Here is an 18047-nt window from a genome sequence, read left to right as displayed (position 1 = left end):
TGACAAAAAGACGTTCCACAAATTAATTTGTATTCAGGATGACAACCTAAACTGGTACCCACTTCACTACTGCTTATTGCTCTATTTGAATGAACTCTGACCACAGCAATTACACACAAACCTCCAAAAACAGGCGTAAAGAACAAAGTCTAGAGGGAATGGAAGACTTGGTCTACACGAGCAATAAGCTACTTTTTATTTAAGACTCACTGTGTTAAAGCAGTAATACCTCATACAAACAGATATGGCTTTGTCTCTGGATGTAGCTCTTTTTTTTTTTTTCCATAAAGCAAACACATTTCTGAAAAGATGAAGTTAGGATATACAAAAAAATTCTAGACTAAGTAAATTTAACAAGGCTTTGGGGTATATCACCTTACTCTAAAAAGTAGCTAAAAATTAAATTTTTTTTTAAATGTAAATTTCTAGGACAAAGTAACTGTCATTAACTCATTAAATGATAATACTCATTTCAAGTTGTACTTGTATGTATATCAAGCAGTAGACACCAAAAGCTTGACAAGCTATTCTCACGAACATCATCTGAAGACAGTAAGAGGCCTCAGGCAAGTACAGCAGTATTATATAAGCCCTGTAAGATTTCAAGCAACAGGTCCCTTAACACACTAGCATGTATAATCATGTAGCTTAATTGAAGGAGCTGTGGAATGACAGAGAATGAAGAACAATACAAGGATTTCTCAAAGACAGATTATTCAGGTGTTTAAAACCAAACAAAAACCAAAACAAAAACAAACCAGCCAACCCCACAAACCATTCTGGCTACCTAGAGAATCTTCAAAAATACAGAAGTCTTCATGGCAATGCCGATTAATCATGTTTGTTGAAAATACAGAATGCCTCTTAAAATCTGTCAAACATTTTAAAGGATTTCAGAGCAGGTATACTGCAATTACATAAGCTTGTTCTAGAAAGGGACATGAAATACTAATCATCCAGCCTGCAGTGTCCCAAATGAGATAGAAATTTTTCTGTTCCAGTACCTTGAAACTTGTTATAACAAAATAAATACCAAAAAGTTCTCGTAGAAGATACTTATTCCAACTTAACAACTGACATGGGACTACTTAAGAAAAAAGTTATTACATAATAGAAGACACCTCTTCAGCTCACAAAGGATATGCAAGAAACCTAGGGAAACAAAGACTGATCTAGAGCCAGAAGGAAAAAAATGAGAGAGATTGAAATTGTTATTCGAATTGCTGTTTGTCTGCCAAAATAATTTATATAAAATCAATTTAAGAGTTCTCTATAAACAGTACCTCTTTCTATCCAAGATCCACCAGACACATGGCCAGCATGCATCACGCTGCACAGTTAGAGAATAACAATCGCTGCAGTGGCTGGTAATATAACCTAAGATCCTAGCATTTTCCCACTTGAACTTCTTTGAAGTAAGCATTCTGTGACAAAACATTAATATCTTTCTTGTAATTACTGCTAAACTGTGTAATCATGGAAGAAATAATGTCTCCTAACCACTCAAGATGTGGAAAATTAATGTGTTGAACATCCTTGGTGATAGACTATCACACTGTCAGAAATAGAGTTAAAAGACAATCAAACCCTTAGAACTACATATGGCAGTCCTGGCTTGCAAATACAACAAAGATCTGCAACAAAGATCTATATGTATATACACACATGATGACACATTATTACTATCCAATAAGACCTGACTCTCAATTTAGAAAGCTAATAGAACTGCAAAATGTTTCCTTTGCAAAGATTCTCACTTCAGCATCACCTAATAACCATCACATATTAATTTTTAACAGCATAAAGAAATGAGGTTTTTTGTTTTGAATACCAAAAGTTCTGTAGTACCAAGTGTCTTGCAAAACAACATACATTCATAATGAAGTAATGAATAAACATAACTAGCTGTACATTCTACTAGCTGTAGAAAGAGCTGTACTTTCCTCCAAAAGTAACCAAGTCATACATAGCCACTGTTGGTACAGCATCTTAGAAAACTGACACAAGTTGGAAAATTCACAGGCTACTGAACTCGACAGAAGGGATGCAGAAGGTACAAGTATTTTCAGAGGGTCCTCCTCACAACAATAAGCACAAATTTCTCTAATGACACTTCATCCAGCCAAACTCATTCAGGCTACTGAGCACTACAGCCTCCTCTCTCCTTCAATCAGGAGAAGCAATAGTTGCCATACTATCTTCACAAAACGTTCACATTCAGTCAGTTCAAATTTGGACATTGGATTCTCTTTTTCAGCCACAGTGCTATTACACATTTTAAAAACTATTAAGTGGCATTCCCATCAAACTTCTAGCTATTTTTCTTGTATTCTATTTCACTTATCCTATAAGATCTTAGTATTCCTCCTCTAAAATTAACAGATTTGAAGCAGAGAGACAGTCCAGGAGAGAAATATTTTTTCCTTTTTGCCAGACTTCACTTAACTACCAAACCTAGACCGAGAAATTTCAAAAGTAGTAATAAAAGCAATGGTGAAAAATTTATCCAATTTACTGTGCTCAATTATGTGTCTTCTGATGTTTCTGAGATCTAAACTATACATAATTTCTAAGTCCAGTACTGGTGACAGGTTATCGGGTCTGAAACCATTCACAAAGCCTTCAGTGATAAGATGTCCAAGCAAACCAGTTCAGAGCACAAGGAAGAAAGGAAAAACTGTCTCTCCCTTCAGTAATGCATCTCCTGGATTCAGAAAAAGTCATTTTTTTTTCTTTGGAAACTAACTGGCAACCTCAGAAAACCAGAGATAAAACGGGGTCCCCCTTTCAGAACCTTCATGTCTTTGTTGATAAATAGAATTCTTCCACAAAAGCAAAAGCAGACTGAAAATTAATTTTAAAGTATTTTCTGCCTACTTGTAACTTCAAACTTTGGCAAGAGAACCATCTCTTTATCTAGATTGCCATCTCACTGTTATAAAAGAAAGAGCTATCCAGATGGGGACAAAGTCTGACCAAAGAAAAAAAGTAGTACCAAAAGCTTCCAGATATTTTCACTACCTTCTAGAGGTAATAGATCAATATATCCATCCAATTAAAAATATAAACAAAAACACCTCTATCTGACACATTTAGAACTGAACCCTGAAATTAATTAATATGGCAGGGGGAGGGAAGGGAAACAGATTCAGAAGGCAGTTAATGGAAACCCCGTCCATTAGCTTCACTTACAGCTAATGTGCTGTTTGCTAATGTGCAAATAAATTAACTTTTAGATTTTAATTTTTAAATCACTCAGATCAAGGCTAGGTTCAGTCTCCTTTGAAAAGCTACCTAAGCTTTGCCACTAATCAAACCCTGACAAAAACTTTCAAGCTTCACAAAACAGCTGATATTACGTTGTTTTTAATGTTTTGACAATTCAAATGCAGTCTTAGGTTATATTTTCTGAATTTAAACAACAGTTAGAGTTACATTCTCCTAATATTAAGAGAATCTAAACATATTACTCAGGCTTAACAAATTGATGTTATTTAAATTAATTTGGTTTTGTACAGAAATAGCAAAAGACACATGCTTTTTTTTCTGTTAAGTTCTGTCACATACTTCACAAAATGCAGTAACTCATTCTTTCTTTAGAATTGAAAGGACAAAAATATATTTTTCTTCAGCTGAGGTCTGACTGAAACCTTGCCAACAAAAACAGGCACGATTGGATAACTTAGAAAAGAATTACTTATAAAATCAAATCGCCATCATCTCTGAGCATCTTACCTTTAAATAGGATCCATAATATTTAGTTACATATGGACTGTCACACTGACTCAGCACTGTGATTTCTTGTTGGATGTCTTCTATTTCATCTTCTGCTTCTTCTAGGTCAATAATTTTTATAGCAACCACTTTCTGAGTCCGATTGTCAATTCCTTTAAAAACTTCACCAAAAGAGCCCTTACCAATTTTCTCCAGTTTTGTAAACAGTTCTTCTGGATCTGCCTTCAGAGTCTGTTAAAAATAAGAGAAAAGTTACTCACTATTTGTAACATTAAAATGAAATGCAATATTTTTAAAGGCAACAAACACTTCAAATTCTACACATTCCTACTTATCCAGCTATTCTATCTCCATAATTAACGTGTTCTTCCTACATCCCTTACACCCACACACTGCAATGTTTATGCTTCCCTGTATATAAAGCACAAATTTAACACCATCCCTGTGACAGGGTTTTGTCCTATCTGTCATCAGAAAGTGCTGCTACCTCAATTTCTTTTTCTTTGTCAATAAACTGCACCCAGGCACCGAGAATGAAAGATCCTTACAAAGATTTGATTTCTGTTAAAACCAAAATAGATCATATACCACTACCAATAAAAGTAAACCTTTCGTCTAGCCTTTTCTCTTGAAATTGGTTCCTTCCCAGAACCCAGGGTCCTACTCTCTTTAATTTTTCACATATCTCATCCTTTTAAGGATTTTGTTCCCACTCTGCAGTGCACAAACTACTATTTCCTTTTTTTTTTTTTGATGTGACAAGAAATCCTCTTCAATTTTCTCCTACTATGGATCACCTGCATGAACTGCCATGCTTCCTCCTTATCCCTGACACCAAGGTTTTCTGGAGCAGGATTTGTTTTTCTTTTTCTCCTTCTCTCAGTTGGGTAAATTCATTCACTCCTAATTACATCCCACTCCCAGTCATCCCGATTTGAACAGTCGTATGAAAACTACAAGTGCTCACCTACATATGTGAATGTAAGACCTAGACGGACCACTTTGCCATATTTGTTTTTACTCCACTGTCAAGTTTCAGCTAGCTACTGCTGCTCTTAGACTTCTCACTTTCAGTGCACAGATGATAAGTTCCATTGTGTACCTTCTTAATCTAACAGCAAGGAGCCTTTATAGCTAACAAAAATATACATAAATTATAATTAAACTGGAAAAGTCATAGGTAGAGGGAATAGTCATGAAATGAAGAAAACTAGGATAGGATTACTTAGAAACTCTCCCTTAAGAAATAAAAAAAACACTTCAAAAGACTTGTTACTGTTCTTAAAAGGATGAGGTTCATGCTAAGTGAAAATACATTGTTGATATAGAAAAAGGCTCATACAAGAAAAATACAGTAATGCCTAAATAAGCACAAAACCACACTGTTTATACTTAGCCAAACTTTGTAGAAGCATAAAGGGAATAATTTCTAAGTTACCACTGACATGCATTTAGCCAATATTTTCTCTTCAACAATCAGATTTAGTTTATAGAGCATCTCCCACCTATACTTCTGTCTATTTCTCCTCTCACATCTCAAAAGTTATGTAATTAACCCATGCAGCCCCAAGAGGAAGATAGTCTAGAAGATATTTTAGTTTGTCTGGAGGTATCTGAATTTCACAGCTGACTTAGGTGTTTTGATGACCAGGTACCTGGTCCCACTCAATTCTTCAGTAGTGTGTTTGTGGAGCAGTGTGGATTCTGTCATCATGTGGCACAAGTTGTGAGTACACTACTACTTCTAATACTTTAAAGCAATCTACGAGACATCACAGTTTTCGGATGATCATCCTAGGAATAGATCACTGGCGAGATCAGTCAGAAATAAAAAACACTCTTCTAAGTATACTGCAAGACTTCACCAGCCCCAAGAATTTCCCCCTGATTTACATCTTATTGATCCATCTTTCTATCCAAAGTCAGTTTCAGGAAACAAACAGAAGGGACATGGGGGTTTATCACCCTTTTGCTATTAAACGGAACAGAGCAAGAGATCCAACTCCCTTCCACTAAAAGAAGCTTGTTCCTCCTTTAATTTCAATGTAATGAGATTTACATACTATTACACACTATTAAATACTGTATACAAAATATGCTAATATATCTCCCACTTGGAAACCAGACCAAGGCACTTCATGTCTTCCAGCAACTGTAGTTATCCTTTAGCTACACACTAGCCCTTACAAATGCTTCCTGGGACATCATTTATGAGAGATCACAAAACTAGGAACCAAATCATGCTGTAGTGGTTCTCCTCGTGCCCCACAGAATGCTCTTTTGTCAATATTCGAAACAGTCTTCTCTGAGAATTCTCCATAAATAAAAATAACCTTAACACTTGCATCAAATATTTTCCCTTGTGGAAGACAATTATCAGTCTGTGCTTTCATACATACTGTGTTAGAATTCGAGATGATGTGCTGTAGAGAGCTGTGCATGCCTAATCCATCCACACAAGTCTTCTAGTTCCATTCTCACCAGCCACAGGAGTCTAAGCATTACATCATTACAAAGGCATTTGGGTAAGTCACAAACCAATCCCAGTCACAGCTACCTAGGAAATTCCAGTGTTTCACCTCCACAGACTAAAAAGCCAGCAGTACTCTGTCGCAGTGTACTGCAGTTGTTCATATGGAGAAAAATACAAGGCCTACCTGCCAGCAGCTCTTTCAGATCTGCTGGCTATATGTATTCACCCCCTATTGTCCCTTTTCCCCTCAACCCCCCAAACATCTATTACGATCATATATTCAAGCCCATTACTTCATGACACCACAGTCTTCAGAGACTTGCAGAACTCTCACAGCTTCATTTTTACAGTGTCAGGCTCTTGGGATTCTGGTATTAGGCTGACAGTTTTATAAAACAACTGCAAAAGAACATTTTCCGAGTCATTTTGTGTTAATAATTCCAGAAAAGCAGGGAAGATAACTGCTCCTGGAAGTTCTGAGAAGCAAGGAAGAATTGTTCCCGTTTGACTTTTTTACAATTAAAATTTCACAGCCCTTTTGAAATGTTAATTGTTCAATAATAGCTGGAATTAATATAATTAAAATTAATAATAGTTCCTTCTCCAAGTTCCTTGACAAATTACTAATTGTAATTACAAAAAAAAAAAAAAACACCAAAAAGCCTCTTCCTTCCCAAATCAGAACTTTTGTAAATTCTTTTCTTAGTTTTAAAAGTTGCCATTCCTGAATTTTGCTCTGACCAATAAGAGGTAGTAGTTGTTTAAAAAAAATGTTTTGCTCTGTAAGAAGGTCTGAATTTTCTTCTCAGGAGACCAGGTGTTTGACATGAGAGCCTTAAACTACTGGCAACCCATGTTTTTGGAAAACTACCAGTTGGCCTCTCTTTAATGACCTGCTCTATTTCAAAACAGTGAGATCAGGCCTCCAGATACATAATGAACTGCCTGAATTTGAAAGTACATGAGTGGCCAATTCCTATTCATTTTTCCAAGATCACACCTGGAAAGGATTCTTGCCAAATTTAGTTTTGTTGGTTTTTGTAAATACTTCCAACAGAGCCAAAATAAACAAATAGCTTCATAAATATTCTCTCTGTATGACTGAATAGAGAAAATATCTTCCATAGATTCTGTCACTACAGTTTTGCTGAATCTGCTCTTTGCAAGCTTTCACTAAGCATATAGCTTTTTCCTACTAACATTAACATAAGGGAACCAATAAAAGAGCCTTCATGTAACTGAGCACACTGAATATTGCTAGAAACCACAGAATAGAACAGCAGCATCTGCTGCAAAAGGATAAAGCTAATCACTTTGTTTAGTAAGGAGCTAGATCTCTACCACTAAAACATTTCCTTCAAAGTGTGTCACAGAATGCATATTGTGGCAAATCAAAAACAAATTCTGGAACATTTAGATCTAATAATTACAGAATTTTCCATTTCCACAACCACTTGAATTAGTTTGGGGTTTGTTTTGAATAGTTTTTCACACATCTGAACACCAATCACAACCATCCAGTCTCAGTCTCCGGCTTGTTTAGCCATGCAGAACAAAGTTCTTTACTTTTCACCATAAGCAGAACCACCGTTCACCCAATAACTTGAGCAACTTCTCTGTACTTGTTCCACATTGGATTCATTACTTTTGACCTTAATCAGCCAGGAAAACATACTTCACTTAAAATTTAAAAAGTCTTGTCAGTATCTAACATTACTGTTGCCCACTTCTACAGAATAAAGATAGTCCGATACATTCTCAGATCCTATTTATTCAATTCGGCCTCATGGCTCCAACTCAGCTGTGACCAACTAAACCCACTCACCTCTTCCTAATCCTCTGCATTTCCAACTAATGAGCTCCCAGCCTATTGCAAAGGTTCTTTGTAATAATTCACACTTATGACACCTTGCACTTCGTGCTATTTTGTTCAGTAACTCAAATCCTCAAGGTTGTGTAGTTCTTCAGTAATGGCCTCTCAAGTATAACAGGTGCCTTTAAATTTTGCACCATCAGCAAATTTTATCAGTATGCATTGCCTTTTTTTATGCTAAGGTCACTTTTCAGTCACCAACTGTCAAGAACAATCCTGGAGAAACCAGCAGTATCATCCACTCTGACATGACCTCTCCAGTACTCTCCTCATAGCCAGGACTATACACGTCTTAAAATGTATTTATTTTTATGAATCTCTAATTCTCATCTGCACTAACTACCCCTATAGCTCAACAGAAAATGTTACTGAAATTCAAACTAGTTAGATCAAACTTTATCCATAACCATTCTGATCTAAGATACAGCTTTAACTGAGTCTTTTTCTGCATCTCATTCCAGTTCTTATTTCTAACCTCCTTTTACGAAGGGTTATTCATCCAGTTATTGTAGAAAAGGGTTAAAAAAAACCCTATTTTTCGCTTTAACTTACAAGAGTTACAAGCCATCTCCATATTGAAGTTCTCAAGTTTATTTGGGCAACTGATTTTACTTGCAGATCTCTAATTTGTCTATGCCTGTTCTTTATAATAGACAATCATCTTTCAACAGCTCATTTTGTATACTTTTCATTTCACCAAATCAATTTCCAATTAATCAGTCCAATCCTCATTCCCTATCAAGACTGAGCCCAAAATACCACCATCTAAAGATGTTCAGAGATTTCTGGTGAAAATAAAATACCACATGGTGAACCGGCTTGTGATTGTTGGTGATTACTGCTGTCTGCTACCACACTTGGAGATCAAAAGAACGTTTTGAACCTTGTTAACGTGCATGCAGATAAACCTGGACACACACTGTAATAGGATGTTGCAGACAGCAAGCCCTACAAAATCATTAAGGACTGGAGAACTAATGGAAGAAAAAAAAAAAAAATCCATCAAGATAATAACTTCTGGCTCTGGAAATCCTTGAGTAGTAAAATTTAGCAGAAGCTGAGGAAGTATGCCACAGAAGTATTACAGGTTACTGTATTCTTACACTTCTTCTTAGACATCTTCCAATAACCGCTGTCAAAGACAAAACACAACTAGATAGCCCTATGATCTGACCCCATTCAGCTGATATGTTCTCAAATTATTTGCATCCAAGTCAGAACTTCAAACACAAATTAAATTTTATAGCACAGACAATGCATGTTATAGTACAAAATTAAGAACACTTGAAATCAGAGAGGAAGACTTTCAGGCCACTGCCATTTGAGGAATTGTCTTTGTGATTTCTTCCTCTGCCCCATAACTGCACATCACCACATTTTCACATTCTAAACAAGACGCTGAGACTTCTTTCAACTGATAAAAAACAAAAGATAAAAACAGAGGGAGAAGAGAGAAGCATGACATTGTTTCTCACACTGCTCCTGCAGGTTTGTTCATTGTTAACATGTGTGGTGATTATCTGGTGTTCCTTTCACACAGAAATGTCAACTTCAGACAGAAATTAGTTTCAGAAGATCATAACAAAAACACCAACTACTTCCTATGTATTCATCAGAAGCAATTGAGAAGTTTGAGTATCTCAGGTTAGGTGTGTAACCTACCACATTAAAGGAACAAAACAACTTTTATCTTCTACAAGAAGGTGGATCAACTTCTTGCTCAAACTTTTGTACTACTTACACAAATAAATCTCTTTAATATGGAAACAGGGTACCAAACCATTTGTTTTATGACACCACCACTAGGAAGCTGCAAGTGGTAGTAGTGGCAGACTCCCTCCCTGTGAGGGACAGAAGTCCCAATCTGCTGATCTGACCTGCTGTCTAGGACAGCTTGGTGCTTGCCAGGGACTCCAATCTAGGATATTTTGGAGAGACCGCTGAGGCTTGTTCAGCACGTGGACTATTACCCCATGCTACTCTTCCACATCAGGCACCACCGAAATAGCCTGGGGAGTCCTGGAGCATATCAAGCATAACTACACAGCGTCATATGCCATAGGAGCATAAGTGGTTTTCTCCTCAATCCTACTGGTGAAGGGCTCAAGGAAGAGTGGACAGATCACGGATCTGCCTGGAAGAATTCCAGGGGAAACAGTCCTAGAGACAAGAGTCATCAAGGGGAGCTGGTTGATTTTCAAGGATTACCACCTCCAAGTTCAAGAATGATCCATCTGACATGCAGGAACAGAAGAAAAGGTGGTAGGAAGACTTGCATGGGTGAAAAAGGAACTCCTGACTAAACACAAACACGAAGAGAAAGCATACAAGAGGTAGAGGCAGGGTCAAGTGACCCAGGAGGAATATAGAGACATTGTCCAAGGGTACAGGGATGAGGCTAGAAAATCAGCAGCACGAAGCCCAGCTGGAGGCCAGTCACTACCCAGGGGTCAATACTGGGGTCAATACTGTTCAGCATTTTCACTCATAACCTGGACAATGGAGCAAAACACACCCTCAACAAGTTTGGCAATGACACAGAACTGGCAGGAGTGGTTGATACACTAGTTGTGCTGCCATTCAGGGTAACCTTGGCATTCCGGAGAAATGGGTCAACAGAAACCACATGAAATTCAACAAAGGCAGGTGCCAAGTCCTGCACCTGTAGAGGAGTAGCACCACACACCAGTACAGGCTGTGGACTGACTGGCCGGCAAGTGGCTTGAAAGAGAAGTCATTAGCATCCAGGTTAACATAAGCCAGCAATGTCCCACTGTGGCAAAGAACACCAACAGTATCCTGGGCAGCATTAGGAAGAGCATTGCCAGGAGGTCAAGGGAGGAGATCCTACCCCTCTACTCAGCACTGGTGAGACCACATCTGCCATGCTGCATCCAGTTCTGGGCTCCCCAGTACAAGACATGGTCATACTGGAGCGAGACCAGTGAAGGGCTACAAAGACAGTTAAAGACTGGTGCATCAGACATATGGGGGGAGGCTGAAAGAGTAGGGATTGTTTAGCTTGGAGAACGGAAGGCTGGCGGGGGTGGAAATCTTATCGTGTGTGAATACCTGATGGAAAGGAATAAAGACGACAGGGCCAGACTCTTCTCAGTGGTACCCAGTGGAAGGACATGATGCAATGGGCACAAACTGAGATACAGGAAATTCCATTTAAACTTCAGAAGGGGGGGGGGGGGGGGGGGGAAGGAAGAAAAAACCCTAACCTTTCTTACTGTAAGGGTAGTCCAGCAATGGAATAGGTTGCCCAGGCAGGTTGTGGATCCTTAGAGATATCCAAAACTAGGCTGGATGTGGTCCTGAGCAACCTGCTCCAGCTGACTCCGCTTTGAGCAGGAGGTGGACTAGATGTGCTCCAGAGGTCCCTTCCAATCTCTGCTATTCTGTGATACACTATTTCTGTCACACCAAGAATTATTTTTACTGCTAAATTTACTGTGCAAATACATGAACTTCTTTTGAAAAGAGACACCATTGCTACATATCATTTCTTTAAATTAATTTCTCTAAAGACCAGAGAACAGAAATCTACCAGACAAGTTTATACAGGCAATTTTCTCAAGTATCCAGAGAACTTCAAGCCTAAAAAGCCAGTCAAACTAAACAGCTGGTACATTTGATGTCAGCCTTCTTCATACAGCTCTCCATTTCAGAAGCAGAACTGCAAAGGTTTTCCTGTATTGCCACTTGCAATCTTTCAAAAGCCATCTAAAGCCTATTCACCTCACACAGACCAGTATTAAACAGCTTTGATTTTTACTTTTAACCCCACAGAGCTAGCTGAACAAGCGGCAGCAGTGGAGATACACTGTAAATTTGATTAAAATGCACAAATTCAAACCATGCAGCCCTCCCACAAGCCTGGGCTATCAAAGCGGGGCGGGGGGGGGAGGGGGGGGTGATAAACAAACCAAAAAACCCAAAGCCACAACCAAAAAAAAAAAAAAAAAAAAAAAAAAAACCAAAAAAACAACACCAACTCCGCAAAACACTCATATAAGATGGTTTCACATCAGGAAAAATTACTTCCAGCAACAAGAAGCCTCAAATTTTCCTATACAACGTTTTACCTTTCTCTGAAGCTTGCAAGTTTTTGCTTTCAGCTATATATATACATCATATATGAATAACTGATACAATACACAAGGTTATTTCCTGCAGTTGGTGGGAAACTGAAATAAAACAGAGGCAGTATGCAGAAAATAAATTACTCAATTTTACTGCACTTTGTCAAGCCCTATCTGTATTTTCAAAGAGCAACTAACTAACCCCAAAGGACAAAATATATTACAGTATTTAGATTTATAGTCTGGGACTTTTATCTAAACAAGAAAAAAAAAAAAAAAGGAATTTTTAAGCAGCCTTAAAATTTGAACCAAAGGGAGCTATCTCTCAGTTTCATCTATTGATAATAAAGTAAAATCAGCTGAACTAGGATAGCCACTTTATAATTATCATGAACAGCAACGACTGATTTTTATTTTATTTCCAGAAGACTAATCAGCAAAACATTTAATGAAAAGCACAAAGACTAGAATGAAAGCATTCATCTGTACTAACCAGATGTAAAACTAAGATCCAGCTGTTTCACTGAGAATTTGTCAACGATCAAAAAAACCCACGATTGTTCTTTTCTTTTATTCTTCAAATATACGCATTCCATATTTCTCATTTTCCATTTCCAATACTGTAATTATTCAATTCAGACACACACTACCATAAGGAAATTGTTTTTTTTCTGGGAAAAAAAAATGCTAAGAGTTGGAAGAATTAGCAATATATTAACTATCATTAAAAGGAACAACTGCCATAAATTCTGCAATGAAACTTCAGTGGGTCATAATGGGGGGGGGGAGCGAAGAATAAAGCTGTAAAACCTTCCATCTCAAACACTTCAGATGTCACAAACAGATGAGGACAAAAACATTAAAAAGTTGCCTAAAGTTAGCGTGTCATAAAAGTATTCCTCAGCCATTGTGTAATCCTCTTTCCACTTACTTTCAAGGAAGATGCACTTATCTCAGATTCAGAATACAAAACATTCAGTTCTTTATCAATAGCATAGATATCCAAAGCATGCTTCCAAATTCCCAGTGAACTGATACCATTTTCTGGGTGCAATTTTCTCTGCACAAATCACACTGTAATTTTATGGTATTTTTCATTCAGATTTTCATTCAGAAAGCTGTTTAGTGTACAACATTAAGAGTTAAATACCAAAATTAATAGTTACCTAACTATACCCTGCTTTTTACAAGCATTCAGAAAGAATAAATTTCAATTAAATATGCAGAATTTCTGAATTGTTTCTCAGTCTTTTTTTTTTAAATATAACATCACTAAAAACTTTCATAACCTGTAGCTGACTTCCTCCTTTCCATCCATTACACTTTCAAAACGTAAATTACTGCAATAGAAAAAATCTCTCCATGCCTTGAGCACAGAATGAAAAAAACAAACAAGTATCATCAGTAGACACAGCACAGCAGTGAAACCCAAAATGTATTTTAGGCACCAAGAGACAGACAGCTAAGGAAAAGAGTCCCAAACAATAGTTTTAGAACAATGTCTCTCACTTGTTTCCTCTTACTAAAAAGATAAAACATGGTAAAAAAAAAAAAAAAAAAAAAAAAAAAAAATCCCTCTCAATTAGCTAAGCTATTGATAAAAAGAAAAAAGAAAGTAGTGGCTCTTTGTGGAAATTCCCACCATTAAGACAAATGGCTGAATAAATAAAGCTAATAGAGGCATTTAGAAATCTATGTTACATTAATACTGAGGAAAAGAAGAAAAAGAATGAGTTTTAGGATCTACAGCAATCTCATCATTTGAGGGGAGACTCTTCTTGCACCCATTCTATCATCTGACAAGAAAATCCAAATGTATGTCTCTTAAGAAGCTGCCTAACAGTGCAACTAAAAATAGAATAGAGAGTACAAGCGTTCCCAAAACTTTCCTGTTTCAAGCCTCACTTTCTATGGAGTTACACTGTAGAAGGCTCTTAGTTCTATACTAATGTAGAATCAACACATGGAACAACCTGATGCTTGGGCAACCTAAACATTTATTACTCTCAGATCTGTTCTTGTCCACTAAGAGGAAACAATTCCATGCATAAATACTTCCAATAAACAAAGTATTTACTAGCTTATGAAAGCAATTTCACTGAAAAAGACTGTCTATTCAATACACCTCTTCAAAAGTAAACTACATTTTTCTGATTTTGGACCTATACATCCTAAACATATCCAGGAGTTTGGTTTCAGGTAATACACTAAAGCTTAAAACAAGCTTGGGAAAACAAACAAATGAATTTCACTTATATCAACTAACTTGTGAAAGCCATCATCACCTTGTACTGATCATGGCTCAAGACTCCATTAGGCATACAAGCCAAACACATCAGCTCAAATGAGTTAGCAATTTTGTCAAAATGAAGTTGCTACATTCACAGTCAAGCTTCTCTGTACCAACAGAATTGGAATATGGAAGCTGAAGACCACCATAAAAACAACTTTTCCCTACAGAGAAAGGGAGATCATTTTAATGATAGGTTAGGAAACCCAAGATCAAAATTGTTCTGAGACTGTTCTCATGTAGTATAGAGTCATTTTGTTATCTTTATGGCGTCTTCTCATAAAAATTCTTTCACAGAATTTCTCCCTCTACATCTCAAATTCAGTACACTGAAGGGATGCTTCCAAATGTATCATCTCTCTTATAATTGTCAGGTGCATACATATACATGGAAATTTACCCCCCGATTAACAGATGTATATGGACAAACTCAAAGTCCTCAATTTAAAGAGTTTACAAGTAAAAGAGGTTTTGATTATATAGCTGCATCCACACAAATGATTACTTTTAGCCACACACAACATTAAACAGTGCTCCACCAATGCAGGCAGGTGTATCGCTACAAAAGCAACAGCCAGGTCAAATTATTCTAGCATGCAGTATTTTGTATTAGATGCCTTGCTAGCTTTGTTCATCAGTGTTTGGTACATGCCCCCCTGCCACACCCAAAAAAGGGAGCATGAAAAGAATTTAAGCAATATTTAAAAATATAGCCAAGATACATATATCCATTTCCTACCTCAGAAACAGACAAGATGCCACTATGTAAAAGTTGACATCAAAGCCTTATACAACACTCATAACACAAGCCCCAGTATTTAAATGTATTTACTGCATCAGTAATTTTTTGTCTCTCCGGCGAACAAAGATGGCAGTTGACTAAAAGGGCACCTTACTCAAACATGAAACCGGTCAGTAAAACTTGTCATATGGCATCAGTTTCCCTGTTCTGGAAGGCCACTGATGGAACTATGTTCTTCCTGTTTAGAGGCTGTTGACACTAATGGTGAGACAACAGTTCAGATAGAAAGGTGAACATTGACATTCGCCACTCAGTAACTGACAAAGACAACCAGTCATCTTGGATGTGACTGATACCAGAGCACAGATCCAAAACCAGATTTTGTAAGCTCAGCCTTTGGAAATTAGAGTACCTTTCCTTACCTCCTCTACCTCTGTATAAACATCCCACCTTACCTCTATACAGACATTTAAAATTAAATAGAATCCTAGAAAGCCTATCTAAAAAGCCTAGCTCCAAAACCACAGAAGGGCTGAAACAATGTAACACAGAGATTCATAAAAAACAAGGATTCACTATTGTCAATCCTTATTCCAAAAAGCTGTCCTAATAAATCCTTCAGCTACTAACAAACTGAGTACCTCAAACTGCTCACAAAGACAGAGCAGTGTATACATTACAGTTAATTACCAGTTATTTTCCACCTAATAGAAAAATACCTGCAAAGATCACAGGAAGACAGAACAAAGAAGCTGAAAGACTGAGAAAACAGAACTGCAGTTATTTTAACCATACAGTCTGAGTTAACAGGACCAGGATTTAACAACAGTATCCAAATTGAAGCCTCCCCCTGCAAAAATTACTTCCTAGGAAACTAGGTAAAGCACAACAGCAAGAAATCACCCACAGTAGCATGTCCAAAGGAAACCAACTCCAACTCCTCCACACATGCTTAATAACAAGATTTTGGGGGTGTTTGAGGACAAAAGCCTAGTATCCACATATTCCCTAGAAGTTACTACACAGGACTTCCCAGTATGAATAGTTCCAATGTTGATAAGAGTTGACTTCTCTAAAACAGCTCCATACATCTATTGCATAGCCCTGACACAGCCTTTGACCTACAGATAGAGAGCATGCTGACTTTGTTTTCACAAATTAAAACTCTTCAGTCCAAGGACTGAGCTTGTAATATGCCATCATGACATCTATCCCCAGGATATTTAGAACAGATTAGCCATGATCATAACAACCCAAGGATCTGTCAAATAATTAAGTCCTATAAGTTACTGCAAAGTATATATCAAACTGTAACTTAAACAGCAACAGTGAGCACAAACTTTCAAAAAAATTCAAATTGGGGGAAGTTAATCTCCTACACAGAAGCTCCAAATGGAAGGCAGCAGAGGCTACATGGCCTTTCCAGTGCCTTTGACTTAGCAACCTAATGTTTTGCAATTACCAAAAACAAAGCTCACACGTGAAGTAGTTACAACAGTTTATTATAAAAGGACAATGAGTTATAATAGGGAAGACAGTAATATATATATAGTGTGTAAGAAAAAAAGAACAGCCATGCTGGATCAGAACAAAGGATTCTCTAGGCCAGAACACTTCTCCCACAGGAGTCAAAAGTGAACATCCTGGGAACAGTGCAAAAACAGATAAGTAAATCGCAGTATTTCCCAAAAGACTCTTCCAGTCTCCAGCAAACTGACAGTTCAGATGCTTTCTGAGCCAGAAATGGTGCCTTTACACTTAACAACCTTTCTTTTCTGTTCATTTGTCAAGTTGCCATTTAAATTTAGTTAAACTTTTAACATTTCTTGAAGCGAGACAGTGTGAATGTCAATGTTTATTTACATTTTGGATGAAGAACCTGTAGCTCTTGTACTGAAAATAACAATGAAGAATGAATAAAAATACCTTGCTGCATGAACACTGTTACTGTTACCAAAAACTGAAAAGGGAGAAAGATAAAGAAAGGATTTTATCACACAGAAGAGGCTTTGGCTTAAAGATGATGGATTTCAAAAGCATCTTAGGAATTTTATGATACCGACATGTGGGCATACCTAAAAATACAAATAAACCTTCTCAGCAAATTATTTTTCTGGGGTGGGGAAAAAAAAAAAAAAAAAAAGGTTCAGGGCATTTAGGGGAGGGTGGGGTTGGGTTTTTTGGTTGGTTTTTCCCCCCTTTAGGAGACTGAAACAGGAAAAAGGTGATAATAATTATTTGTAATCAGTAACTCTGCAGTCCATCAGTATCAGTGTTCATTATGCCACAGAGCGTACTTGAAGCTCTCATTCACCTGAAACTTTTAATTACCTTTACTATGGAAGCACTTAAGACTTACAACTAGAAGTCAAACCTAGATCCATTCTAACTGTGGCACTGTACTGCCTGAACACAGCTATCTCCAAAAAGGCAAACCACCTGTGGGCTTTTCTCACTCCTCTGGGATCTGAAGCTGACAGAGCCATTTATCTTTCCTCAGAAGGAGTTTAAAGTATTCTTACTGTTATTACCATAATATAAAGCTCATTTTAAAGTAGGTTAATAAAATCTGTTCTACACAGTTATTTCACACAGATAGAAGTACACAGAAAAGCTAGGGTAAAAAACCTGCTTTTTTGGTTCTCCATCTTCAGAAACAAAGAAAAATACAAGCAAACCAGATGCAGCTTAACTCCAAAACCTTTTAAGTGGGGAAAGAGAGGAGAAAGACATTTAATCACTATTCATTTTAGCATTTCATTGTTAAAGATTACCTTAAAACTGGCTGCTGCCACATATCCAACAGCTTTATGTACTGCAGTACTGTGTTCTGCAGCTTAATTCCT

The 18047-nt window shown here is 37.2% G+C and overlaps 1 protein-coding gene across 4 annotated transcripts in view; it reads right to left on the bottom strand.

Moving 5' to 3' along the window:
* The window catches only part of STK24 (serine/threonine kinase 24), a 64556-nt gene that overhangs the window by 43277 nt on the left and 3232 nt on the right, over positions 1–18047 (bottom strand). For 2 of the 4 annotated variants that reach the window (XM_030036536.1, XM_030036537.2), the window contains exon 2: positions 3736–3966. In XM_030036536.1, the coding sequence (XP_029892396.1) occupies positions 3736–3966 (231 nt within the window). Of the gene's footprint in view, positions 1–3735; positions 3970–18047 lie in introns of those variants that run through there. The other 2 variants (XM_030036539.1, XM_030036540.2) reach the window with 2 other exon arrangements.

This window comes from Aquila chrysaetos, chromosome 14, assembly GCF_900496995.4.
Source record: "Aquila chrysaetos chrysaetos chromosome 14, bAquChr1.4, whole genome shotgun sequence".
In the NCBI taxonomy this organism is placed as follows: domain Eukaryota; kingdom Metazoa; phylum Chordata; class Aves; order Accipitriformes; family Accipitridae; genus Aquila; species Aquila chrysaetos.
The sequence above is the reverse complement of the archived record's forward strand: the minus strand, read 5'-3'. Positions and strand labels throughout refer to the sequence as shown.